The following is a 26,166-nucleotide window of genomic DNA, read 5'->3' as shown; positions in this document are numbered from 1 at the left end:
TCTACAAGAGCAAGATTCGAGAAATAGTGTTTCGCCATCACCAGGAATTGGAGAATGCTCTCAAGGAGAAGGAACGCGGCCCTCGTCACCGAAGAAGCAAGTCAGCATGAGCAAGTTGCTACCCTGCTGGGCCTGCCAAGTTCATGCAATTAAACAGCAAGGTCTCATAGTTGTTTTAAGAAAGGGCTCCTCCTGATAACCTGTTTATTCAACATTCACCCTGATTTGCTTGTACAAAGGTTACAGCATGGTTAGATTATGTCCAGTCTTTGTTGAGCATTTGTTCACCAGGCAGTGATGTGACCATGAGCATTCATCCTTTTCTGCATCCTGTACGCATGGGGTATTTACATCTCTTCCCTTTAATAATTTGTTCATCACACACTTTTCAATGCATTTCCTCGTTACCTTCCAAACATGCAAAAAAATCCTGGGAGGTGGGACAACACAGCTCTTTAACCCACTTCAAATGCACAAGCCTAGAGCTCCAGTTTGAATTTGAATCACTCTGGCAAATTAATGCCAGTCTGGAGGTATCCAAAAGAGGTCAGTTTAGTTAATTCTGTACATTTATATACTCCCCTTCAGCCAAATAGTTCACAGAGTTTGGTTGGTTGGTTTCCAACAAGATAATATAATAACAATGAAAGTGGTGTAATTAAACATAAAAGTAATAAGGCTTGCATATATATATATTTTAAAAAGACCACAATAAAATTCAGAATGTTAAAGACTAGGAGAACAGAAAAGTAATTGTGCCACCAAAGAGATAGCAAAGTCATGAAAGAGACCCTACTAACAAAACCTCCCCGCCCCATTTGTGCTGGAAATGTAAAAAGGAGGTGGGTACATTTTATCGTTTAGGGTGGGGATGCAAAGAAATAAAAAGATTCTGGAGTGAGTTATATGAAGAGTTAAAGAAATTGTTTAAAATCACATTAAAAAACACAACCAGAATCTTTTTTTATTAGGGTCAATCTCGGAGGAGATCCCCACAAAGAATACAAATGTATTTCTATAGGCCACAGCAGCGGCTAGATTGTTAATTGCTAAAAATTGGAAAGGGGAGAAAATCCCAACAATATTAGAATGGAGAAGTAAAATGTGTGAATTGGTAGACATGGTGAAGTTAACGGCAAATATTAGAGGTCAATCAAATCAAGAAATAATAAAGGAATGGGATGGTGTGAAGGATTATATGATGGTACATTGCTCCGGAATCGAGATTTTGGTAGATATGGTGTAAAACTGTGTAGGAGAAAATAAGAAGAAAAATAAAAGGAAGGAAGTTCATAAGATAAGATTATAGAAAAAAGTAACATAACTTAGAAGAGAAAGTTACAGGTAGGTAGCCGTGTTGGTCTGAGTCGAAGCAAAATAAAAAATTCCTTCAGTAGCACCTTAAAGACCAACTAAGTTTATATTTTGGTATGAGCTTTCGTGTGCATGCACACTTCTTCAGATACCTATCTGAAGAAGTGTGCATGCACACGAAAGCTCATACCAAAATATAAACTTAGTTGGTCTTTAAGGTGCTACTGAAGGAATTTTTTATTTTGCTTAGAAGAGAAAGTTGAATATTGAACTAATGAAATCACACATGGGAGGGGGGAGGGGGAGGGAGAGGGATAATGAGATTGGAAAGGGGTTTGATGAATGTAGTGTATGTAATGGATTTTTTGGTATCTATGGTTGATTTTATTTTGTGTAAAAGTTTGAAATTGAATAAAGTCTTTTTTAAAAGAAAAAGAAAACTTCCCCCCCAATTGACACTTGTATCAAAAGCCTGGTAGAAACACAGCTTCATAAGGTCCATTAAAAGGTCCTACACCTACTACCAATGCAGGGTATTTAAAACACAACGACTCAGCAACATCTGCACACACAGCAAAGGCATCTGGGGTCATTTTGCAATGCACCGTACAAATACACAGAGACATTGTACTGCTTTATTCTGGTTGAGGAGAGACTGCCACCCACTGAGAAAACCTTTCTGTATTTAAACTCAGTACTGAAGATAATCAGTCTAGCAAGTTATAGATACATAGCCTATTTCTGCAGTAAGCTGTAAAGAGGCTTATGGTAGCTCATTCTTTATATGACAGGTTGGTGTTTGAATGGTAGCTATGGGATAAGTGTGCCCCTGAGGGACCAGGTGTGCAGTCTGGGAGTCATTTTGGACTCACAGCGGTCCATGGAGGCACAGGTTAATTCTGTGTCCAGGGCGGCTATCTACCAGCTCCATCTGGTACACAGGCTGAGACCCTACCTGCCTGCAGACTGTCTAGCAAGAGTGGTGCATGCTCTAGTTATCTCCCGCTTGGACTACTTCAATGCGCTCTATGTGGGGCTACCTTTGAAGGTGACCCGGAAACTGCAATTAATCCAGAATGCGGCAGCTAGACTGGTGACTGGGAGCAGCCGCCGAGACCACATAACACTGGTCTTGAAAGATCTACATTGGCTCCTAGTACGTTTCCAAGCACAATTCAAAGTGTTGGTGCTGACCTTTAAAGCCCTAAATGGCCTCGGTCCTGTATACCTGAAGGAGTGTCTCCACCCCCATTGTTCAGCCCAGACACTGAGGTCCAGCGCCGAGGCCTTCTGGCGGTTCCCTCACTGCGAGATGCCAAGCTACAGGGAACCAGGCAGAGGGCCTTCTTGGTAGTGGCGCCTTCCCTGTGGAACACCCTCCCATCAGAGGTCAGAGAGATAAACAACTACCTGACATTTAGAAAATACCTAAAGGCAGTCCTGTTTAGGGAAGTTTTTTATCTGTGATATTTTATTGTATTTTAATTTGTGTTGGAAGCCGCTCAGAGTGGCTGGGGGGGACCCCGCCAGAAGGGCGAGGTATAAATAATAAATTATTATTATTATTACCACTACTACTACTATAAGCAAAGAAATTGCCACTGGGCAGTGAAATCACATGTCAGTTTTCTACAATAAACTACAGTACTGTACTAAATTCATTGTTTGTTTCAATTAATTTGCACAAGGGTGTATTTGGCATGTTGCGGTTTAATGACAGATTTATCTGCACTGGAATAGAAACAGTTTAAAAACAATCTTGATATCAAAGTATCATAGGATTTGCAAAAAAATTCAAAGTGCAACAAGGATGCAGTAACCCCCTGAAACTTAATAGGGCTGCCTTGATTTTAGGCAAACTTTCTCTTTTCATAAACAGAGAAATCTCAAACAAGGTCTGTAAGTGTTACTTTTTAGCGAATTTTTGGTGCAAATGTAAATACAGAGCCAAGCAAAAAACAAAAAGTATAAATAGAAAGAAGTTCGAAATCAATAAGATACAGGATCAATAAGGTAGAGATTCTAGTCTTTCGTTCGAACGTGTCTTTTCAGACTCAGGACCCACTTTTAACCCAAACATGCATTTGGGGACCCTTTTTTTCTTAATCTTTTACACCCTATATTTGTGCGGTGGTTGTGCTCTAGCAGGATCAGGCCGCAACCCATCGGCCAAAGAGCAGAGCTCTGGAGCTCATCCTCTGCACTCCCCTCCGGAAACATCCCACCACCTGCTTCGGCGGCCGATGTGAAAAGGTTGGCTGTCCAAATGCCAGAATGAGACCTGGGGGCAGATCAGACTTGGCGTTACTAAGGCCATTCCATTAGGGCCTCTGGTTTCTGCAGGAGGTTATCTCAGGCCTTCCCTTCCTACCTACTACGAGGGTGGAAGGAGAGAGTGTCAAGGATTATCACCGCGTTGGGGCAGGCGTGGAATCAAAGATTGGTAGAGTTGGATGGGGCCTCAAGGGTCGTCCACTCTAGTCCATCTCCCTGCAATGCAGGATTCACAACTAAAGCATCCCTGACAGATGGCTGGAAACGTTCCGGGAAGTTCCAGCGGCAAGTGGCCGTTTCGCCTCCAAAGACCCCACGTTCAATCCTTGGCATCTTCGGTTCAAAGGATCCGGCTGCAAATCTGGAAGTATCTCCAACCCGCTTCGAGCTGAAGGAGGATTTAGGCATAAACATGCAGAGCGTTACACTGCAAGTAGGCGGAATCGCTTCAGCTCAGACAAACAACTTCGAAGGTTGTTTTCTGCTGCTCCAGAGAAGCGGACACGGAGCAATGGATTCAAACTACAAGAAAAAAGATTCCACCTAAACATTAGGAAGAACTTCCTGACAGTAAGAGCTGCTCGGCAGTGGAATTTGCTACCAAGGAGTGTGGTGGAGTCTCCTTCTCCAAAGAGGAGAAGGAGGCTTGACCGGCATATGTCAAGAATGCTTTGGTGTTTCCTGCTCGGCAGGGGGTTGGACTGGATGGCCCTTGTGGTCTCTTCCAGCTCTATGATTCTAAGCAAGCGCCCAGTATCAACAGCTAACAGTTACGCATCCTCGCGGAAAACAGGACGTGGAAGCGGGGGCGTTCCTTATGCCTGGGGGCGGGACTGCGTGGTGGCTGCAATTTCCCCTAGCCTTTCCTCTCCTTCCTCCTGAGGCCTGACTCCCACCAGTTGCTTTTTAAAAGCTTGGTCGGTTGCAAATTTGTCTTATTTCCCGCTCCCTCTGGCCAATGGAAGGGGAACCCTGCATAGGTGGACGAGTGCACGCCTGAAATCGGTGCACTCAGGCGAGGGGGGGGGGCGTGGATTTGGAAGTGACACTGGTTTCCGTGCTGTGGTTGCAAGAGGGGATCTTGCAAGTAACCGACCTCCACAGGCGGAACTTGGCGGAGGCGACGTTCCGTTTCTTCCCGGGGAACGTTCCACAAACTTTGGCGCGCGCGCTCCCCAGGGACAGTTTTGTCGTTGTTGCAAATTGCAAAAAGACTCTCTTTCCCCTTTGCAAAAGCTCAGCAAGCAGCACAGAGAGGGAGGGTGATGGCGTGCCTGGAAGAGGAGATCCGGGCTCGGCTGGAGCGTGCCGGCCAGTCCCACTTGCTGCGCTTCTGGGGCGAGCTGGACCCGGCGCAGCGAGACTCGCTGCTGGAGGCGCTGGCGAAGCTGGACGCCGAGGAGCTGGGCGAGCATTGCCGGAAGGCGGCGAAGGCCTGCGCGCAGGAGGAAGAGCCGCGCCAGGAGAGACTGGGCTGCCGGATAGAGCCCGTCCCTCCAGAGTTCTTCGGCAGCGTCTGCAGGAGCGACCGGCGGACTTTGGAGCAGTGGGAGGAAGAGGGTAAGGCCAGGAGAGACCTGGCTTTTGGTAGCCCTTTTGACCGCTGGGGGTTGCAGATGAAGGAGGATGAGCAAGGCAGGCACATGGCTGGATAATGATGGACCTTTGGTCCGACCTATTAGTGCTTTAATTACGTTTTTATTTTCAGAGAGTGGGCGTGTGGAGATTGGAGAACGGACTACTGTACAGTAGGTTTTGTTCTTGTAACACCGCCTTTCCTTGTTCGGTCACGCCCACTTAATAAGACACACCCACCTACCCCTTTGGAATAACAGTACAGTGGAACCTCGGTTTATGAACACCTCGGTTTATGAATTTTCGGTTTATGAACACTGTGGACCCATCTGGAACGGATTAATTCATTTTCCATTACTTTCAATGGGAAAGTTCGCTTCAGTTTATGAACGCTTCAGTTTATGAACAGACTTCCGGAACCAATTACACCCATGCTTCAGTTTATGAACGCTTCAGTTTAAGTACTCTGCGGACCGTCTGGAACGGATTAATCCACTTTCCATTACTTTCAATGGAAAAGTTCGCTTCAGTTTATGAAAGCTTCAGTTTATGAACAGACTTCCGGAACCAATTGTGTTCATAAACCGAGGTACCACTGTATACTGTACTGTAGTGGACGACATATAAACCAGCATATTTCTCTTGTTCATTGTTCAATGTAGAAACAACCTGAGTAAAGAAAGGAAGATTGCACAACTTTCACACAGTAAAATAAGTTTTGTGCCACCAAAAATTGTACACTTAGACACCAGGAAACTGTTCCCTATGAGGTTCCCTTGCATTGTCTGTGGCCCAAGATGCTGTTGTTGGGCAAAACATTTTACGGAGTGATCCCCCCCCCCCCGTCCCGGAAGCCAGCCTCCTTCCTCCAGCTTCCTCCAGCTTGATAATCTTCAGTTGCCATTGGTGGCAATATTTGGCTAGGGCTGTTGGGAGTTGTAGGCCACCCGTTTATGAAGGGCGGGCGCCATGTTGGCAAAGCCTTCAGTAAGGGTTGTGTTTGCAAAACACAGTTTGGCATGCCTGGGTGTCTGTGTGTTGTGTGCTTTGGGATGAGCCACAACTTGCCTTGGGAGCTGTGCAAACACCAGTTCTGCGTTCAGAATACTTGTGCACCTGTGTAACATAATTTTAATACCTGTAACAAAAATTATATAATGTACTGATTATTGGACAGAAAGCCTCTGAGCAGTTTACAAAGACACTTGGGACTGAGGATACCAACCAACTGCCTAGAAGACCAAAGCACCTCTGGGCATGTGTAGAGAGAGCTGTAGGAACACACACATCAACAGGACCTAGGGCTACTAGAGGCTTCCCCCTGCCTCGCTCTAAGTGCTAAGTAGTACTGTCTGGGATTGCTTTTTACCTTCTCCTTCCCAGTTCCTTTTCCTTTTTTGTTGTATATTTTTGATGGAAAGTCTGAGGGAAGAAACAGACTTAACTGTGATCGTAAACTGTTCTGGGCAACGTTCTTGGCTGAAGAGTTAGAATAAAAGTACTTAAAATGATTTAAATTCCCAAGCATTGCCTCTGTTTTTAAAGCTTCTTCTTGAGCTGTCAGACCTGTTCAGTGATGAGGGGAAAGAAGTCAGCTGGGTCTACAGAAATTGCACCCCCACCCCCGTGCCTCCTTTAGATGATTCTTGCTTGGGGTGCAGGTGGGCACTGGCAGGGGAAGAGGGGTGCAGGGGGGAGCGCAACGTCCCCAGCAGTGCGATCCTGGTAGGGTGCCATCGCTGCTGCCCCCATTACGGGTGGGGGGGCTTCCAGGCCCCCAAAGGAGACTCTCACCCTGTGCATTGTCTCCATGGGCAACCATCTGGACTGATGCCAATAATCTCTTAATCTCAGGGTCGTGGGTTTGACAAAAGATTGGGCAAAAGATTCCTGCATTGCACTAGACTAGACGGCTCTCGTGGTCCCTTCCTTCCAACTGTGATTTGAACGAGATGCATATTTGCTCCGATGATCTTTCTCTTGTCTCCTTCAAGGGCTCCGTAAGATCTCCCAGAACAAGGTGGCCGTGCTCCTTCTGGCTGGAGGGCAAGGGACACGCCTCGGGGTGCCTTACCCTAAGGGCATGTATGATGTGGGGCTGCCGAGCCGGAAGACCCTCTATCAGATCCAGGCAGAGCGGATCCGCAGAGTGGAGCAGCTGGCTGGTGATAAGTTTGGAACTCGCTGCACAGTCCCTTGGTGGGTAGCTGGCTCCTGGGGTCTTCAGGCACTGGCCAATAGCTCTTGTGGTCACATGGTGTCCCAGAATTCTTTGCTGTTGTTCCATTTGCTGAATGGCGGGGTGGCTTTATGCCAATCTGATGCCCTCTACTTGGTTTGCAGTGTGACTCCCATTGGCAAAGTCTGTTTAGCTCAGGGGTCGGCAACCTATGGTTCTTGGGCCACAAGCAGCCCATGGGGGTCGTTCAACCAGCCCACAAGCTGCCCCCAAACTGAGCCGCTGGCTCAGTGAGTTCCCGTGTGCTGTGCTAAACCAGTGCAGTGTGGCGTGGGACTCGCTTCCGTGACACTGGAAACTGTGTCTGCGCATGTGCAGACACCAGAAATCGCGGGCACGCAGGCAGTCCAGCCCACAGAGGGATCTCCGCTGGAGTGAACTGGCCCAGGCAAGGTAAACCTGGCCGACCCCTGTTTAGACATTTAACTAGGATATTTCCAAAGCGCCAAAAATATCAGGACTGCCCCCTGAAATCTTTGTCAGATAATCAACTGAATGTTAATCAGTTGGTTAAACCTACATAAATTTGCATGTAACTGAAACAGTACCTCTGGAGAGGGGGAGAAGCATATTCGGGACTTTTCATTTTAAGAGGTAAGGGGGTGACACAATATAAGTTTATAAAATGACATATTCATGGTGTGGGGAAAAGTTTTCCTCCCTCCCTCATAATACTAGAATTCATGGACATCCAATGAAGCTGAATGAAGCTGGAATGACTTCTTCACTCAGCGCATGGTTAAACTGTGGAACTCCCTCCCACAGGAGGCAGGGATGGTCACCAACTTGGGTGGCTTTAGAAGGGGACTGGACAAATTTGTGGCAGAGGAGAGGGCTATCAATGGCTCCTAGTCCCAGTAGCTCTGCTCCCAGAGGCAGCAATGGTTATGAACCAGTTGCTGGATGCTACAGGACGGGAGAGGGCTCTTGGGCTCTCAGTCCTGTTCAGGGGTTCCCACAGACACCTGGCTGGCCACTGTGAAAACAGGGTTCTGTTTAGGGCTGGGCGATACCTGGTTTTTAACGTTGTCATATATCACCACCTAAACATCACAATGTATAAATATATCACAATAGCTGAAATAAGGATGGAGCTATGTAGAGGCATTGTTTGGCTTCCAAGGTTTCTTCCCCCTGCGTTGTGGCACTGCTGTTTACTTCTGTGGTTTTGAATCTTCAAAAGAAAGGCATGTGCCTGTCTTTGGCATGCTCGCTTTTCATGCCCTGGGTGTGCCCAACTGCAAAAAAGTAATGTGCTCTGCTTGCTTTGGTTGTGTGAATCCAAGCCTGCTGGTTTCCTCGTCCAATGCTTCTAACTGCAGTGCCCCCGTGTGCCTCCCCTGCAGGTACATTATGACCAGCGAGTTCACTTTGGGACCGACAGGGAAATTCTTCCAGGAGCACAACTACTTTAACCTGGAGAAGTCCAACGTCGTCATGTTTGAGCAGAGGATGCTCCCAGCTGTGGCATTTGATGGGAAAGCGATCTTGGAAGAGAAAGGCAGGATTGCCATGGCGCCAGGTAGGCAGCACTTTTCCTGAACTTGGGGAAGTGTGTCCTTCTTGGGAGCTTCTGAAGGCCTCTCATTGGCACCGTTTTGAATATTTGAGTGAAAAGGGGCATTGTGTGTGTAGCAAATCCTTCACATGTGGCAAGGGCAGAGCTTTCTCGTAGCAGCACAGCTGTATCATTTTTCTTTTTTAGAATTGATTCGTTATTTTTTAAAATGCAACCACAATAAAAGGAAAGAAAAAAAAAGTAGATGGAAAGCACCATACGCTGGAAGGAGAAAAGTAGAATAGAATAGAATAGAATAGAATAGAATAGTAATTTATTCACCAAGTACTTACATACTTGGAATTTGCTTTGGCTAATTTTACAATGTAAACGTACTTTATACAAAACATCTGTTAAATATCTGTGTGAGGATCGAAGTGTGCAGAACACTATTTCAAGCAAAGAGGAGCCACTCCGACTGCGCCTGGAGCTTTTGACTTCTGTCCCCGTAGTGAATTCAGAACAGGTTTGAGGTGGTTGTTGGTGCCTCTGGCGCCAAGTGAATTGCTCTAGTTGATAATGCTTGACTTTGCTATAAAACTGATTCAGGTCGTTTGCCAATTTTTGACTCTCCGGAGCAGAAGAATATGTTCTCTTATATTCAGTAAAAGAAGATGTTCTCTTATATTCAGAAATGTTCTGTAAATTCTTCCAAAGAGTAGCCGAGACATGTTTGTACAGAGTTAAAGCACAGCTCTGAAGGGATGATACAGTGTTAACTCTTACAAAGATTCCCTTTACAAATAATGAAGATTTATAAAAAATAAAAGTACTGTATTCTCCACCTGTGAGTTGCATTGTTGTTGAGAGTAAAGGTTCTATATAGCTTTAAGTGAGCCAGACATATGCATATACTGATTGCACTGAGAGACCATATACCTCAATATTTGTATAGGGAATACAATCATGCCATATAATACATAAAAAGGTAAGGGGACCCCTGACCGTTAGGTCCAGTCGCAGACGACTTTGGGGTTGCAACGCTCATCTCACTTTATTGGCTGAGGGAGACGGTGTACAGCTTCCGGGTCATGTGGCCAGCATGACAAAGCTGCTTCTGGCAAACCAGAGCAGCGCATGGAAACACTGTTTACCTTCCTTCCGGAGCAGTACTTATTTATCTACTTGCACTTTGACGTGCTTTCAAACTGCTAGGTTGGGAGGAGCAGGGACTGAGCAACGGGAGCTCACCCCATCGCAGGGATTCAAACCACCGACCTGCTGATCAGCAAGCCCTAGGCTCTGTGGTTTAACCCACAGCGCTACCCACATACTATTATAATTATTTTTTAGGTCTCTTGCCTGCCCTTCACTGTGAAGCTCTAGGATGGGTTTCATTTTTTTAAAAATTGTTTGTTTATAATATTTGTACCCTGCTCTTCAGCCTTAAAGACTCCCAGATTGGGTTACTTATAGTCAAAACAAGATAGTCCCTTCCCACAGGCTTACAATCCAAAAGGAAAATACACAGAAGGAAAAGGGAACAGGGAGGGAAGAGGAAAATAAAATAAAAACCAGACACCAATTTATAAACTGTTTTTAAAAACAATAAGAATATTACAATCAAGAGGATAGGATGTGTCCTAAAATATATATCCCAGCTTTCAAAGGCCAGGGTAAGGCCATATTTTATCAGGTTGACAGATCAGGGAATCATTTCCCCCTTTGACCTGCACCCCTGAAGGTGGGCTGCATGCATTTTTAAAAATCCAAGTGCTACATGTGCATTTGTTTGGTTATAAATTCCTCCGGCACCATTTACAAGCAGTGGTAAAACCGGTAACAGAGATTGCAGGTGAGAGGCAAAGGTGGGTGGTTGATAGCATTGGCGCTGGCCAGTTGGTGCTGGTCCTAACCCAGTTTCTGTCTAGTCGTTAACTCATTCCTTGTGTGCTGCAGATGGCAATGGCGGTTTGTACCGCGCCCTGATGGACAACAAGATCCTGGAGCACATGGAGCAGTGTGGCATCCAGTACATCCATGTCTACTGTGTGGACAACATCCTTGTCAAAATGGCAGATCCTGTCTTCATTGGTTTCTGTGTCTTGAAAGGGGCTGACTGCGGTGCTAAGGTGAAAGAAAACAAAACATTGGGCAGGGAGGATTGGACAATTCCCTTGTGTGCATGGCGGAGGGTTGTCATGGTGAAGGATGAGCAAGTGTGTGTGAGAGAGAGAGTGTGAGAGAGAAGATCTCCATCTCTGCTAGGAGTGACTCGTGTTCACTTCTAGCAAACATCCAAATGACAATTACGTGGCTCATCTAAGTAAAGGACAATTGCATCTTACGCTTGATTAAGTGGTGCAATTTTAACCTTATGTGGTTGAAAGCCAGCTGGCTGAAATCCCACAAATTAATCGCAGGCAAGGCTTAAAAGAGTTTAAAAGTTCATTTTGCATCGGGGGGGGGGGGGTAAGGAGAGTGCTTTTAAGTTGTTAGATGGAATCAGATGGAATCTGATTAACAATCCCTCCTTACTCAAATGAACCTTCCTCCTTTGTTGTTGCATTTTTTAAAAGTAGAGCATCTCTCCTCTAGATCTGCTTTTGCCTCCATGTAATTGTGTTGCGTGTCTTCCGCCGGCCTCCGAACCATAAACATGTTGAATATAGATAGTGTCTGAGATAGACAGTATATGGAACTTTAAGTAGCCTTAAAGCAAAATGAAACAAAACATGAAAAGTGAGTTTACTAGATGAACTTGGAACACCTGTGGGAAGTGCCTAGGGAAAATCTTAGAAGGGTGTCGGGGGGTGACCGGCAGAGATCCTTCCCCCCACTCCCTGGGCCTGCAACAGTTGAGTAATCTCATGCCTAACAGGCAAACATGCATATGCACCCAATTAATTGACCTTGTGAATTTCAGAATCCAGCATCCTCTGAGTGGAATTGATCTGCAGATTCAAGAATTACCCAGCCCCTCTACCTTTGTGGTTATTTTACTTGCTACCTGACTGGCCCAAAAATTCTAATTTTTTGTTTTTGTTTTTTTGTGTTAAGGTAGTGGAAAAAGCCTACCCCACAGAGCCTGTTGGGGTGGTGTGCTCTGTGGACGGAGTATATCAGGTGGTGGAATACAGTGAGATCCCCTTGGAAACGGCACAGAGGAGAAATGCGGATGGCCGGTTGACATACAGCGCTGGAAATATCTGCAATCACTTCTTCAGTCTTGACTTCCTGAAGGCTGTCACAGAGTAAGCCCTGCAGTTGTGCCTTCACTTTCCCATGACCTGTTTCAGAGTTTACGTGTGGGATCTGCATCCTGGAAATCAGTTCTGACGGAAATAATAATAATAATAATAATAATAATAATAATAATAATAATTTGTACCCCAGCCACTCTGGGTGGCTTCCAACAAAAATTTAAAATACATTAAAATGTCACACATTACAAACTTCCCTGAACAGGGCTGCCTTCAGATGTCTTCTAAATGTCAGGTAGTTATTTATCTCTTTGACATCTGATGGGAGGGTGTTCCACAGGGTGGGTGCCACTACCGAGAAGGCCCTCTGCCTGGTTCCTTGTAGCTTTGCTTCTCGCAACGAGGGAACCGCCAGAAGGCCCTCAGCGCTGGACCTCAGTGTCCGGGCAGAATGATGGGGGTGGAGACGCTCCTTCAGGTATACTGGACCGAGGCTGTTTAGGGCTTTAAAGGTCAGGACCAACACTTTGAATTGTGCTCGGAAACGTACTGGGAGCCAATGTGAGTCTTTCAGGACCGGTGTTATGTGGTCTCGGCGGCCGCTCCCAGTCACCAGTCTAGCTGCCGCATTCTGGATTAGTTGTAGTTTCCGGGTCACCTTCAAAGGTAGCCCCACATAGAGTGCATTGCAGTAGTCCAAGTGGGAGATAACTAGAGCATGCAGCACTCTGGCTAGACAGTCCGTGGGGAGGTAGGGTCTCATCCTGTGTACCAGATGGAAAATGGGGTGGGAAGGGATCTCTTACATTTCTGAGCATTGTATCAGCATTGTGACAAACTGAGCTCCTAGTTTTCTGGTTAGAAGCTGTAGAATCATAGTGCTTTAGACTTGGTAGAGTACCCTCCAATGGTCATCTGGTCCAACCCCCTTCAATGCAGGAATCAGAGCTAAGGAATCCCTGACAAATGGCCATCCAAACTCTGTGTGACAACTCCAATATACCAGTGAATCATTATCCAAAGATTTCCAGGAAGTGTCCTGCGAATCGCCAAAAATAACTTATGCACAGTTTTCCTCCCCTTTCCCCATGAAAATAGCTCAGCAGAAAGGCCCCCACCAGTAGTTTGCCAAACACACCGCCCCTCCTGCAGAAAAACAGGGAAACAAAATAAGGGGATGAAGCTCCCCCACCAGAAGGGAAAGCTAAAGATATGATCAAGAAGTGCCATGATGAAACTTTCCTCCCACTCCCCCCTGTTTTTTAAATTAAACTTGTGCATAAAGTAAAAGGTAAAGGGACCCCTGACCATTAGGTCCAGTCGTGACCGACTCTGGGGTTGCGCGCTCATCTCACATTATTGGCCGAGGGAGCCGGCGTATAGCTTCCAGGTCATGTGGCCAGCATGACAAAGCCGCTTCTGGCAAACCAGAGCAGCACATGGAAACGCCGTTTTTGTTGTTGTTTCGTTTTTGTTGTTGTTTAGTCGTTTAGTCGTGTCCGACTCTTCGTGACCCCATGGACCATAGCACGCCAGGCACTCCTGTCTTGCACTGCCTCCCGTAGTTTGGTCAAACTCATGTTCGTAGCTTCGAGAACACTGTCCAACCATCTTGTCCTCTGTCGTCCCCTTCTCCTTGTGCCCTCAATCTTTCCCAACATCAGGGTCTTTTCCAAGGATTCTTCTCTTCTCATGAGGTGGCCAAAGTATTGGAGCCTCAGCTTCACGATCTGTCCTTCCAGGGAGCACTCAGGGCTGATTTCCTTAAGAATGGATAGGTTTGATCTTCTAGCAGTCCATGGGACTCTCAAGAGTCTCCTCCAGCACCATAATTCAAAAGCATCAATTCTTTGGCGATCAGCCTTCTTTATGGTCCAGCTCTCACTTCCATACATCACTACTGGGAAAACCATAGCTTTAACTATACGGACCTTTGTCGGCAAGGTGATGTCTCTGCTTTTTAAGATGCTGTCTAGGTTTGTTATTGCTTTTCTCCCAAGAAGCAGGCGTCTTTTAATTTCGTGACTGCTGTCACCATCTGCAGTGATCAAGGAGCCCAAGAAAGTAAAATCTCTCACTGCCTCCATTTCTTCCCCTTCTATTTGCCAGGAGGTGATGGGACCAGTGGCCATGATCTTGGTTTTTTTGATGTTGAGCTTCAGACCATATTTTGCGCTCTCCTCTTTCACCCTCATTAAAAGGTTCTTTAATTCCTCCTCGCTTTCTGCCATCAAGGTTGTGTCATCTGCATATCTGAGGTTGTTGATATTTCTTCCGGCAATCTTAATTCCTGCTTGGGATTCATCTAGTCCAGCCTTTCGCATGATGAATTCTGCATATAAGTTAAATAAGCAGGGAGACAATATACAACCTTGTCGTACTCCTTTCCCAATTTTGAACCACTCAGTTGTTCCATATCCAGTTCTAACTGTAGCTTCTTGTCCCACATAGAGATTTCTCAGGAGACAGATGAGGTGATCAGGCACTCCCATTTCTTTAAGAACTTGCCATAGTTTGCTGTGGTCGACACAGTCAAAGGCTTTTGCATAGTCAATGAAGCTGAAACGCTGTTTACCTTCCCGCTATAGCGGTTCCTATTTATCTACTTGCATTTTGACGTGCTTTCGAACTCCTAGGTTGGCAGGAGCTGGGACCAAGCAACGGGAGCTCACCCCGTCACAGGGATTCGAACCGCCGACCTTCTGATCAGCAAGCCCTAGGCTCAGTGGTTTAACCACAGCGCCACCTGGGTCCCTAGCAAACTTGTGCATAGAATCATATAATTGTAGAGTTGGAAGGTCTACCAGGTCCAACCCACTGAAACACTGAAAGGTTGTTCTTCCGTCTCTCATAACACTGTAACTCTGGATCAGGCGTAGGCAACCTTGGCTCTCCAGATGTTTTGGAACTCCAACTCCCATGATCCCTAGCTAACAGGGTCAGTGGTTAGGGATCATGGGAGTTGTAGTTCCAAAACATCTGGAGAGCCAAGGTTGCCTACGCCTGCTCTTGATCATCCAAGGGTGATCCATTGATTTGTGGCAGTAGATTTCAGGCAGGTGAAAAGGCAGGATGTGCCCCTCCTTCCCCTTACAGCTGTGCAGTGCAAGGAATGACCTGAATGATCTTGCTGCACAACAACTTTTGAGCAGAGCAGAGTTTGAGGAAATCTCCTGTGCGCTTATGTCTCTGTCCTTCCTGCCCACCAGGAAGTTTGAGCCCTGCTTGAAACGCCATGTGGCTGTCAAGAAAGTCCCTTTCGTCGACCAGGAGGGCAATCGGGTGAAGCCGCTAAAACCCAACGGGATAAAGCTGGAGAAGTTTGTGTTTGATGTCTTCCAGTTTTCCAAGTTAGTGCCAGATGTGTCTCTTTTCTCTTTCTCTGTATCCTATTCTTTTGGGGTGGGAGTGGGGGGAGACTCACTCAATTGGCCTTAGCCAGCCTGGTGCCTGCCAAACGTTTTGTACTACACCTCCCATCCGCTTCTGCTGGGCCTGATGGGAGCTGTAGTCCAAAACATTTGGAGTGTGAAATGATAATGGAACCAGCAGCTACAGGGCAGGGAGTTGTGACAACACAGGTGTCTCCCAAACTTCGGATAGCTTCTGGTTATGTTTTCTGAATTAAAATGGCAAGAGCATTTTCTTTTTTGAGGGATTGATTATTGCAGTCAGTAGATGAGAACATTACATGTGCAGCTGCTGTAACAGGGCAGAATGGCATGCCCCAGTAGCCTCTAGACTACTACCATGAGTTACATGTGGGGCTGCCTATGAAAACCGTTTGGAATTTATATGCCTGGCTGCATTACTTTCCATAAAAGAAAACTCTTCAAAAGATGTAAATGTGACAATCCATCATGAATTGGGAAAAGGTGGTTTGCATCTGCTTTGCATGCAGAAAGTTCCAGGTTCAATCTCAAAGGAGGCCTGGGAAAGACTCGCTGCCTGAAACCCAGGAGAGCTGCTACCAGTCAGTGTAAACCGTGCTGAGCCAGCCGAACCAAGGGTCTGACTCTGCAGAAGGCAGCTTCCTGTGCTCCTAATAACATGGATGGCTCCACCAACAACAGTGAAATTTTAAGCTTCTTTATTAGAGGTTTTCTGAGCAGTGCTTTACACCAATTGTGCTGTAGAGGTATGTGTGTAGATAGATAGATGATAGATAGATAGATAGATAGATAGATAGATAGATATAGATAGATAGATAGATAGATAGATAGTGATTGATTGCATTCTGCTAGAATCCAGAGACCCAGCTTGAATGCAGCATGTTTTCCGATCACCTATCTAGAAATATTTAGTTCACATCCACACCATAAATTAAAAGCACCCTTATACTGCTCTAACAGTCAGGGAGAAGCATGGGGGCTGTACAGGTGAAACTCAGAAAATTAGAATATCGTCAAAAAGTGCATTTATTTCAGTAATGCAACTTACTATTTTTTATTTTCCTTTTAATTTTTACAAACGCTTTCTTTGGGAAATTCCACACTAATAAAACAAATAGTTACAATAATACAAAAATAAACAAAAACAAACATCACTATGACATTTCATTAATTACATTCCATTTATAGTATAATTGACCCGCCTAACGACAAATAATTACAATTACAACAAATAAAGGCTTGACATACCTTGCTTTGCATGTCATGCATCTATCTCATGTATTGGTTTCACCTTTTAAGTTGCATTACTGATAAAAATGCACTTTTCAACGATATTCTAATTTTTCGAGTTTCACCTGTATTTTGTTAAGAGTGCTGGGAATTATAGGCCTGTGAAGTCAGCACCCTTAGACTACTTTTGCGGTGTGGAAGCCATGGTGGCTAAATTATTTATTCATTAATTAAATTTATTAGTCACATGGGGGGGCATGGCAACTGAAAAAGCCCACACCATACATACATTAAAACCTGGGGGGGGGGAGAGAAGAAATACATTAAAACATCCTAAAGTAAAGGTAAAGGGGACCCCTGACCATTAGGTCCAGTCGTGATTGACTCTGGGGTTGTGACGCTCATCTTGCTTTACCGGCCTAGTGAGCTGGTGTACAGCTTCCAGGTCATGTGGCCAGCATGACAAAACCGCTTCTGGCGAACCAGAGCAGCGCATGGAAATGCCGTTTACCTTCCCGCGGTAGCAGTACCTATTAATCTACTTGCACTTTGATGTGCTTTCGAACTGCTACCGTGTTTCTCATATTATAAGACACGTCTTATATTTATTTTTTCCTCAAAAAAACACACTATGGCTTATTTTCAAGGGATGTCTTATTTTTTTCCTCCTCATCCTGCCACGGCCGGCATTGCTGCTGCGCCTATCACTATGTCTTATTTTCGGGGTATGGCTTATATTCCTTGAATGCTTAAAAATCCTGCTATGGCTTATTTTATGGGTATGTCTTAAAATATGAGAAACAGGGTAGGTGGGCAGGAGCTGGGACCAAGCAATGGGAGCTCACCCCGTCGTGGGGATTCGAACCGCCGACCTTCTGATCGGCAAGCCCTAGGCTCTGTGGTTTAACCCACAGCGCCCCCCGTGTCCCATAATTAAAACTTTGAAACATCCTACCCACTCTTAAAAGGCCAAAGGTGGTTAAAAGCCAAAGCCCCAGTTAAAAAGGAAGGCTTTTGCCTGGTGCCTGAAGATACGTAACAATGGCACCAGGCGAGCCTTGCCGGGGAGAGCTTTCTACAAGCGGAAAGCCACCACAGAAAAGTCCCTGTTCTCCTTTTGCCACTCTCCAGACCTCCTGGGCCTCAGATGATGGCTGCAGGGTGCAGGCTGGTTCCTATAGTATAAAAGTGCTTTAAATGTCTGGTGCGGGTGTGGCTTTAGTTTGCTTTTGCAGTCAAGTCCAACTGGAATTGGCAGCTTGGAGAACAGCTGCAAGGTCCCCCTGCATTCCTTTCATGGATAAGGCAAGTTACGTTTTCCTGGATTCTGGAACGTACTGTGGCCTCAACGGCTCCATGCTGCACACACAGGAGGGCACGACCACAGCTGAAACTCCCATTTTAAGCCTCCAGTTTCTCCATTTTGTTAACAGGAAGTTCGTAGCCTTTGAGGTCCCGAGGGAAGAGGAGTTCTCGCCTTTGAAGAACTCCGATGCGGCCGACAAAGACACTCCCACCACAGCTCGCCGGTCACTCCTCTGCCAGCACTACCGTTGGGCTGTGAAGGCAGGAGCTCGATTTGTCAATGGCAATGGCCAGAGGATACCTGAGGAACCAAGGTCTGTGAAGGCCCCTCCCATTTATTGCAGAAACTGTAGTTTACCCCGAGGGGCCAGGAAGCACTAGATCAGTGATGGTGAACCTATGACACGCGTGTCAGACGTAACACGCAGAGCCCTCACTGCTGCCACGCGCCCCATCGGCCCATTCACACTTGTTGTTTCCCTCCATTTGTTCTCCTGCTCCTCCTACAGCTTGTCTCCGCTGTTAAAACGCAGATCCTTTGTTGTTGTTGTTGTTGTTGCTGGTAGCCAGAGATTGGTTTTTTAACCCTTTCTGTGCTGTTTTTTGGGCACTTTGGCAGACTATGTCAGTGCTGCATGTTAGTTCCAGCGAAGGTATTATTAATCATTTATTTCTGTTCTCTCCCCCCCCCAAAGCGCAGCAGCTTTGGGGCACCCCCCCCAAAAGCAAAGCAACTTTTGCACCCCCCAAAAAAACCTCCAAAACTTTGGTCAGCAGCTCCCCCCAAAAAGCTCAATAACTCTGGGCACTTTGTGATAAATAAGGGGTTTTTTGGTTTGGTTTGGTTAAATAATTAGTTTTTGGTTTATTAAATACAGTTATATATTACAATTATACCTTTTGTTATTTAAACTATAAATACCGCAAAATTATTGTTTTTTTCTCGAAGTGACACACCACCCGAGTTATGCTCGTTTTTTTGGCGAATTTTGACACACCAAGCTCAAAAGGTTGCCCATCGCTGCACTAGATGAATTTGTGACATGAAATGCTGCCACAGTGAAACTGTGTCTGTGTGTGTGTCTGTGTCTGTGTGTGTGTGTGTGTGTCTGACTGACTTTAAACAGTCATGGCTTCCTGCAAAGGACCCTGGGAATTATTTAAGGGTGCTGAGAGTTGTTAGAAGACCCCCCTACTCCTCTTACGGGGCTACAATTGGTTTAGCAGTCAAGTCCTCTTCCCAGGAAACTCGGGGAGCTGCAGTTATGAATGCGGAATAGCTGGGGGTCTGGTCAGGACTAACTGTTAAATATCTGTTTAACATCCTTGGAACAGATTTTTGGCCTCATTCACACCATACATTTGAAGCACTATGATACTACCGTACTTTAAACAGGCGTGGCAAAAAAAATGAAAGGCACAAATACAGGATGGGAGACACCTGGCTTGAGAGCAGTACATGTGAAAAGGATCTAGGAGTCTTGGTAGACCACAGACTTGACATGAGTGAGCAGTGTGATGCAGCAGCTCAAAAAGCCAATGTAATTCTGGGCTTCATCAATAGGAGTATAGCATCTAGATCTAGGGAAGTAACAGTACCACTGTATTCTGCTCTGCTCAGACCTCACCTGGAGTACTGTGTCCAGTTCTGGGCACCACAGTTCAAGAAGGATACTGGATGGCCCTTGTGGTCTCTTCCAATTCTACGATTCTATGAGTCTATGATTCTCCCAAAGGATTCTGGGAGCTGTAGTTTGTTAAAGGTTCTCAGAATCCCCTCTCCCAGAGCTGCAATTTCCAGAGTTCCCCGGTGATTGTTAAACCACACTGGGAGTTGGTGCTTTGGGAGGGAAATTGGGGTGGTGGGGGGTTGTCTCCTAACCCCTCTCAGCAGCCTTTGCAAACCACAGCTCCCAGGACTCATGGCTGTTCAAAGCAGTATGATAGTGCCTTAAATGTATAGCTCAGATGAGATCTTCTTGTGGAGATAAATTGTGCCCTCTGGGGTTTATACCAGGGAGGGGAAGAGTGTAACAGAGCAGCTTTCTCCAAGATGGGGCTGGATCCAGCCATCTGCTGCAGCCACCAAAATGGATGTTGTATTCCAGAAGCATTTGGAAGGCACTAGATTAGGAGAAGTTGTGGTTAACACATCTTAGAATCATAGAATCATAGAGTTGGAAGAGACCACATGGGCCATCCAATGTAACCCCCTGCCAAGCAGGAAACATCACCCAAGCATTCCTGACAGATGGCTGTCAAGCCTCTGCTTAAAGACCTCCAAAGAAGGAGACTCCACCACACGCCTTGGCAGCAAATTCCACTGCCAAACAGCTCTTACTGTCAGGAAGTTCTTCCTAATGTTGAGGTGGAATCTTCTTTCTTGAAGTTTGAATCCATTGCTCCGTGTCCGCTTCTCTGGAGCAGCAGAAAACAACCTTTCTCCCTCCTCCATATGGCATCCTTTCATATATTTGAACATGGCTATCATATCACCCCTTAACCTTCTCTTCTCCAGGCTAAACATACCCAGCTCCCTAAGCCGTTCCTCATAAGGCATCGTTTCCAGGCCTTTGACCATTTTGGTTGCCCTCTTCTGGACACGTTCCAGCTTGTCAGTATCCTTCTTGAACTGTGGTGCCCAGAACTGGACACAGTACTCCAGGTGAGGTCTGACCAGAGCAGAATACAGTGGTACTATTACTTCCCTAGATCTAGATGCTATACTCCTATTGATGCAGCCCAGAATTGCATTGGCTTTTTGAGCTGCTGCATCACACTGTTGACTCATGTCAAGTTTCCTAGATCCTTTTCACATGTACTGCTCTCAAGCCAGGTGTCTCCCATCCTGTATTTGTGCCTTTCATTCCCCCCCCCCCAAGTGTAGTACTTTACATTTCTCCTTGTTAAAATTCATCTTTTTTGCTTTGGCCCAGTTGTCTAATCTTAATATTGCCCAGGGAAGGCTTTTTATGTTTTATTTTAAAGGTGGGGTGTAATAATAAAGCACAGGGGGGTTCAGGATTCAAAGCTTATTAGGGCCATCCTCTCTGATCTGGGGTGCCTTTCTCCCCATCCCAGGTGTGTGATGCCATAAAATAATAGAATTGCATGGCTGGAAGGCACCCCCAAGTGTCATCTAGTCCGGTCTCCTGCGTACAGAAGTACACTGCAGTTATACATTCTGGTTGCAGTTGTTTGGGTGGCAAGGGAAAAACACTTGGCTAATACTCTGGTGATTCTGTTTAGTGTTTACTTCATTTATATACGACTTGTCTTCCAAGCACCTATGGTAGATTACAGTTTTAAAATACCAAAACCAAACAGATGATACGAAATGTGAAGTTGGCCTGGGGCTGCGTTGAGCAATTTCTGTTGTTGCCTGCCTCTCTTTTCTGTGGTTTGCCCTATGTTTGCAGAGAGACACTATTTTCATTTTTCTCTCTTTTCAGTTTATCAGGAGATGATGACCCACCCGCTGTATGTGAGATTTCACCTCTAGTCTCTTACTTTGGGGAGGTGAGAGCACCATTTTATGTGAACTCCTGTTAAGGATTCAGTATCTGCTTCTAAAGGAAATAATTTCTTATTTCTGAGCCAGTGCAAAGAATATTGGAGATGTTGTAGAGCAGGCATAGGCAAAATCTGGCTCTCCAGATGTTTAGGAACTACAATTCCCATCATCCCTAGGTAACAGGACCAGTGGTCAAGGGTGATGGGAATTGTAGTCTCAAAAACATCTGGAGGGCCGGAGTTTGCCTATGCCTGTTGTAGCCCTGAGACTGAAGAATGTTCAGCCGATGGCAAATATGGGATAAAACTCCACATGGGCAAACTCTTTTTTCATAAGGGATCAGGCAATAGCGTCTTTCAGCTGTCCATAGCCTGGAACCACAGAGCTATAAAGGTTTTTCTCCCAATTGGCATTTGTGATGCTGGTTACATATAATTACATGGGACATACAAAAAACACAAAATACTTTTGTGTCAGAATAAAAAAAAAAAAAAGCAGCTAAGAATAATTTATTTTCTTTTATTATTATTATTATTAGTAGTAGTAGTAGTAGTAGTAGTAGCAATAAAATCTTTTTGATTGTTTTACAAGTGTTTGTATGTCACTTTTAGAGTTAACAACCTAGGCAGGTCCTTGTCTACAGAGGTTTAAAATCCAGAATAGGCAGGAGGGACTTAAGGGAGAATCAGCATGTAACACGAAATAAAGGCTGAAAGATGGGTTACAGCAGGGGTCAGCAAACTTTTTCAGCAGGGGGCCGGTCCACTGTCCCTCAGACCTGGGGGGGGGCTGGACTGTATTTCTAGGGGGGGGAAAACAAATTCCTTTGCCCCAGGAATAACCTAGAGATGCATTTTAAATAAAAGTACACATTCTACTCATGTCAAAACACCAGGCAGGCTACAAAGGTAGCTCCACCCACTTTCATCTCTGGCCCTGACCATCACTGTCATGCGAATTCTGAAAGCTTGCCCATAAGGGAATGTGGCCTTTGGCTCAAAATTGTTTTCTTTTGCAGGGACTAGAGAAGTACCTGAAAGCCAAAGACCTCCAGTCACCTTTTCTTCTCGATGAAACCAAAGCAGAAACATTAACAAGAGCTTGAATGAAGACACAACTTGGAAGATTCTCCTCTGCGACCACCTTTTTGCTTGACTGTTGCTTTATATTTAAGAAAAGAATAATTTTGAGAAACTATCAGCCAAAAATCTTCTAACTTTTCTTCTTCTGGGTTGGGGTTGTGCCTGGAGAGTGATGAAGTCCTCTGTTTCTGCCCTTGTTTGTCCCGATAGCATTCTCTGCAACTTGCAAAGAGCTGTCTGAAATAAGACCTGCCATCCTTACTATAGCTGAGAGGTCCCTTGTGTGTAATGCTGAAATTGGAGTTATAGGTAAGGTAGCCATGTTGGTCTGACGTAGTCGGAACAAAATAAAAAAATTCCTTCCAGTAGCACCTTAGAGACCAACTAAGTTTGTCCTTGGTATGAGCTTTCATGTACATGCACACTTCTTCAGATACACTGAAACAAAAGTCACCAGACCCTTATATATAGTGAGAGGGTGGGGAGGGGTTTTACTCAGAAGGATGGTGGGAATGGGTGATTGGCTGAATTTTGTGCTGAAATTGGAGGCAGTCTTGGGAATTCTTTGCTGGTGTCAACACTCAAAGGAACCTGAGAGGCAGGAGATAGCTGAGAGGAACCTCCAAATAGCGCTGCACATATTCCATACATATGATTTATCAATGCAGGGTGAAGGGTCCCTGTATTATCTTGGAGTATGACTCAGTGGCAGAACAAACAGGAGGACCCATGTTTGATTATCAACAACTCTACTTAAGAGGATGTTAGGTGGTAGGTCTGGAGAAAGCTCTCTGCTCCAGACCTTGGAGATAAGCTTCCAGTGCATAGCAATCAGTGCTTACCTAAATGTGCATTTGCAAGAACTTTATGCACTCAAAGTTAAAGGCATTGTCTGTGTCCAAAAGCTCTTGCCTCATCTTGGAAGTACTGCCCTTATTGCAGAAGAGACAGGATCTGAATTGCATCTATTTTGGCAGTGCCATTTTGAATCTGGTGTGAAAGCTTCCCTCTTCGCAAATCTTTGTTTTCTTTCTCCTTTTTAATTGTTTTCTTTCTCCTTTTTAATTATCCCAAAACCGTCTTTTGATACTGATAATGCCCTCCCTGATCTGGTACCCTCTAGTTGTTTTAGGACACTACAGTTTCTCTAATCTATGACCATGCTGACTGGGGCTGATGGGAATCCAACCATAGCTGAAGTCGCCACATTGGGGAAAGCTGCTTTATACATGTTCTGGAAGAAGGTGATGAAAACCCTACATTGCCGATTTTGTAATTTTCGCATATTAAAGGTGATTTTTAAAGCCTTAACTTGCCTTTTGTGTTTCTTTTTTTTAAAAAAACTGGCCTTACTCCAAGACCTGGCACAAAGACAGAAAAAGCTACAAGAGGAGTTGCAGTGCCCAGCCTCAGCAACCCCCAAATCAGTTGTCCTTCCATAGTTTACTAGTTTACTTCCCTAGACATGGATGCAGGGTGGGTGGATGGAAGCTATATATACAGGACCACCTGCCTTCTGCACTAAACACCATCAGGCACACAGGCAATCCAGATTAGATGGCAACGAAAGGCTCAGCTGTGTAAATGATGCAAATCATAACAGCTTGCATAATGTATTTGTTTTTTTGCGCAACTTACTCTCTTCCTGCTAGCCAATAGAAGGGCAAGGCTTCTGGTGGTTCCTGCCCACTGAAAATCTTACTCTGCCACTTCTGTCTTCACGTATCAGCTGGTACTGCCCACATTTACAGAACTTTTTTTTAAAAAAAGTTTGCAGCCATAATGACTTTTTAAAGTTTAAAATTTAAGTTGCCAAAATAAAAGCTTTTAAATGTGAGCAATATCAGAAGATCTGCAAATGGAAAACCAAGGTCCTTGAAAGGCCAGACACTACAGTGCCATATGAAGAATTGAGGAGTTACCGATTTGTAACGTGGATCCAGAGCCCTTCCTGTCCATTAGTGGTCTGATTTATTTTGCAGTATGTTTTCCACGAGCCAATTAGTGGCATTCTGCTGATTAGCAGTATTCCACATTGTGCCAAAGATGAAAAAAAATTCTGGGCAAAAGTATGCCTGTGCGTTCTGGTCAACATATGGCTGCTTGAAGGAATGGGCAATAATAACATCCTTTAGGTCAGGTTTAATGTGTGACTCAGTCCAGATGTTATAGACCAGTGGTCCTCAACCATGGGCCTCCAGATGTTTTGAGACTACAATTCCCATCATTCCTGACCACTGGTCCTGCTAGCTAGGGATCATGGGAGTTGTAGGCCAAAAACATCTGGAGGCCCAAGGTTGAGGACCACTGTTATAGACTACACCTCTTTTCAATCCTGATGGGTCAGGCTGGGCTGAGGCTGAGGAGCATTGTAGTCCAACGTGGAGAGCCACAAATACGTCACTCCTGGTTTATGATGAGAGGCTGGGTATAGATAAATGTCTTAACGGATATCTATATATATATAAATGCAAAAATCTTGAAATTGCCGGCCGCTATGTTCTCCGAAACCGCTTGACCGATTGTCCTGAAATTTTGACACAGCGATCCAGTCCACTCCCCGAGGGTTGTAGGGGACATGAAAAACCTCAAATCACACACCTTGGCAGGATTTGACCTGCTTTTCCACCAAGTCAAACAGCGCCCTCAAGTGGAATTCCTCCCACAGTACACCCCCTCCCTTCCTGAGAAATCTAAGCCACACCCACAAACCAAATGACATCATCAACCAAGCAACTGAAACCACCAAGGCGGCCATTATCAGACAGACAAGGCCGCTTTCCAGACTAGGCCAAGTGGAGGTAAGGGGGGGGGGCGAATAGAGGGCAGGGATACGTAATGGGTCAGAACATGGGGGGGGGGGGGAGACACAGGGATGAAACCTGCCCTCTCCACAATATCTCACCTCGGCTTTGCAGACTAGGCTGCTTTCCAAACTAGGCCAGGTGGAGGTAAGGGGGGGCAAATAGAGGGCAGGGATAAGTAATGGGTCAGAACAGGGTGGGGGGAGACACAGGGATGAAACCTGCCCTCTCCACAGTGTCTTGCCTCGACTCAGGGGGACTCTGAGGCTCAGGGGGATCTGAAGGGGGGCTATTACCCTCCAGTTCACAGACTAACGCACAGCAACGCGTGCAGGGCCAGCTAGTTAAACATAAAGTGCTGAGTGCCCTATTAAAGCAAGCAGTCTGATCCAAAATCCCATTTTGAGGTTTGCAGTCCTATCAACATGTGGGGAGTTTTCTGAGATATATATAATTAAAAGCACTTTCCTGTTGCAAGTTGCCTCAGGCACTTTTTAGTAGCAGGCATATAATAAAATAGCTGAGATTGCAGGGGGCTGGCCTGGATGACCTCCAGGGTCCCTTCCAGCTGTTACAATTCCACGAAATAAAAGTTTCAAAAGACAAGCAGATGAATCCATGTTGCATTTACTTTTATTTTAAAAATATTCACGCACCTTTCATCTCTCCGTAAACTAGTTTGGTGCAGTGGTCAAGAGTGCCCTGGAGAGACCAGACAGACCTCGGAGAGACCAGG

At 45.4% G+C, this 26,166-nt stretch overlaps 1 protein-coding gene across 1 annotated transcript; it reads left to right on the top strand.

The window, feature by feature from the left end:
* Nucleotides 1–4,428: 4,428 nt before the first annotated feature.
* On the top strand, nucleotides 4,429–23,937 carry UAP1L1 (UDP-N-acetylglucosamine pyrophosphorylase 1 like 1). Its single transcript, XM_035112896.2, has 9 exons — nucleotides 4,429–5,148; nucleotides 7,158–7,362; nucleotides 8,749–8,924; nucleotides 10,860–11,032; nucleotides 11,961–12,154; nucleotides 15,313–15,453; nucleotides 18,159–18,344; nucleotides 21,483–21,549; nucleotides 22,563–23,937. The coding sequence occupies exons 1-9, from the start codon at nucleotides 4,854–4,856 to the stop codon at nucleotides 22,647–22,649; spliced, it is 1,524 nt and encodes a 507-aa protein (XP_034968787.2). The 5' UTR covers nucleotides 4,429–4,853; the 3' UTR covers nucleotides 22,650–23,937.
* The last annotated feature ends 2,229 nt before the right edge of the window (nucleotides 23,938–26,166 follow it).

Source organism: Zootoca vivipara, chromosome Z (genome assembly GCF_963506605.1).
Source record: "Zootoca vivipara chromosome Z, rZooViv1.1, whole genome shotgun sequence".
Taxonomy (NCBI): domain Eukaryota; kingdom Metazoa; phylum Chordata; class Lepidosauria; order Squamata; family Lacertidae; genus Zootoca; species Zootoca vivipara.
Note: the sequence above shows the minus strand (reverse complement) of the source record. Positions and strands in the feature narration are given on the sequence as shown.

What these genes read in the sequence shown, in the direction of transcription:
- UAP1L1 (XM_035112896.2), top strand. Translation starts at nt 4,854, where the DNA reads ATGGCGTGCCTGGAAGAGGAGATCCGGGCTCGGCTGGAGCGTGCCGGC. An exon ending in CAGGATTGCCATGGCGCCAG is followed by an intron (nt 8,925 to 10,859) that starts GTAGGCAGCACT and finishes TGTGTGCTGCAG; the next exon opens with ATGGCAATGGCGGTTTGTAC. An exon ending in GGGCTGACTGCGGTGCTAAG is followed by an intron (nt 11,033 to 11,960) that starts GTGAAAGAAAAC and finishes TTTTGTGTTAAG; the next exon opens with GTAGTGGAAAAAGCCTACCC.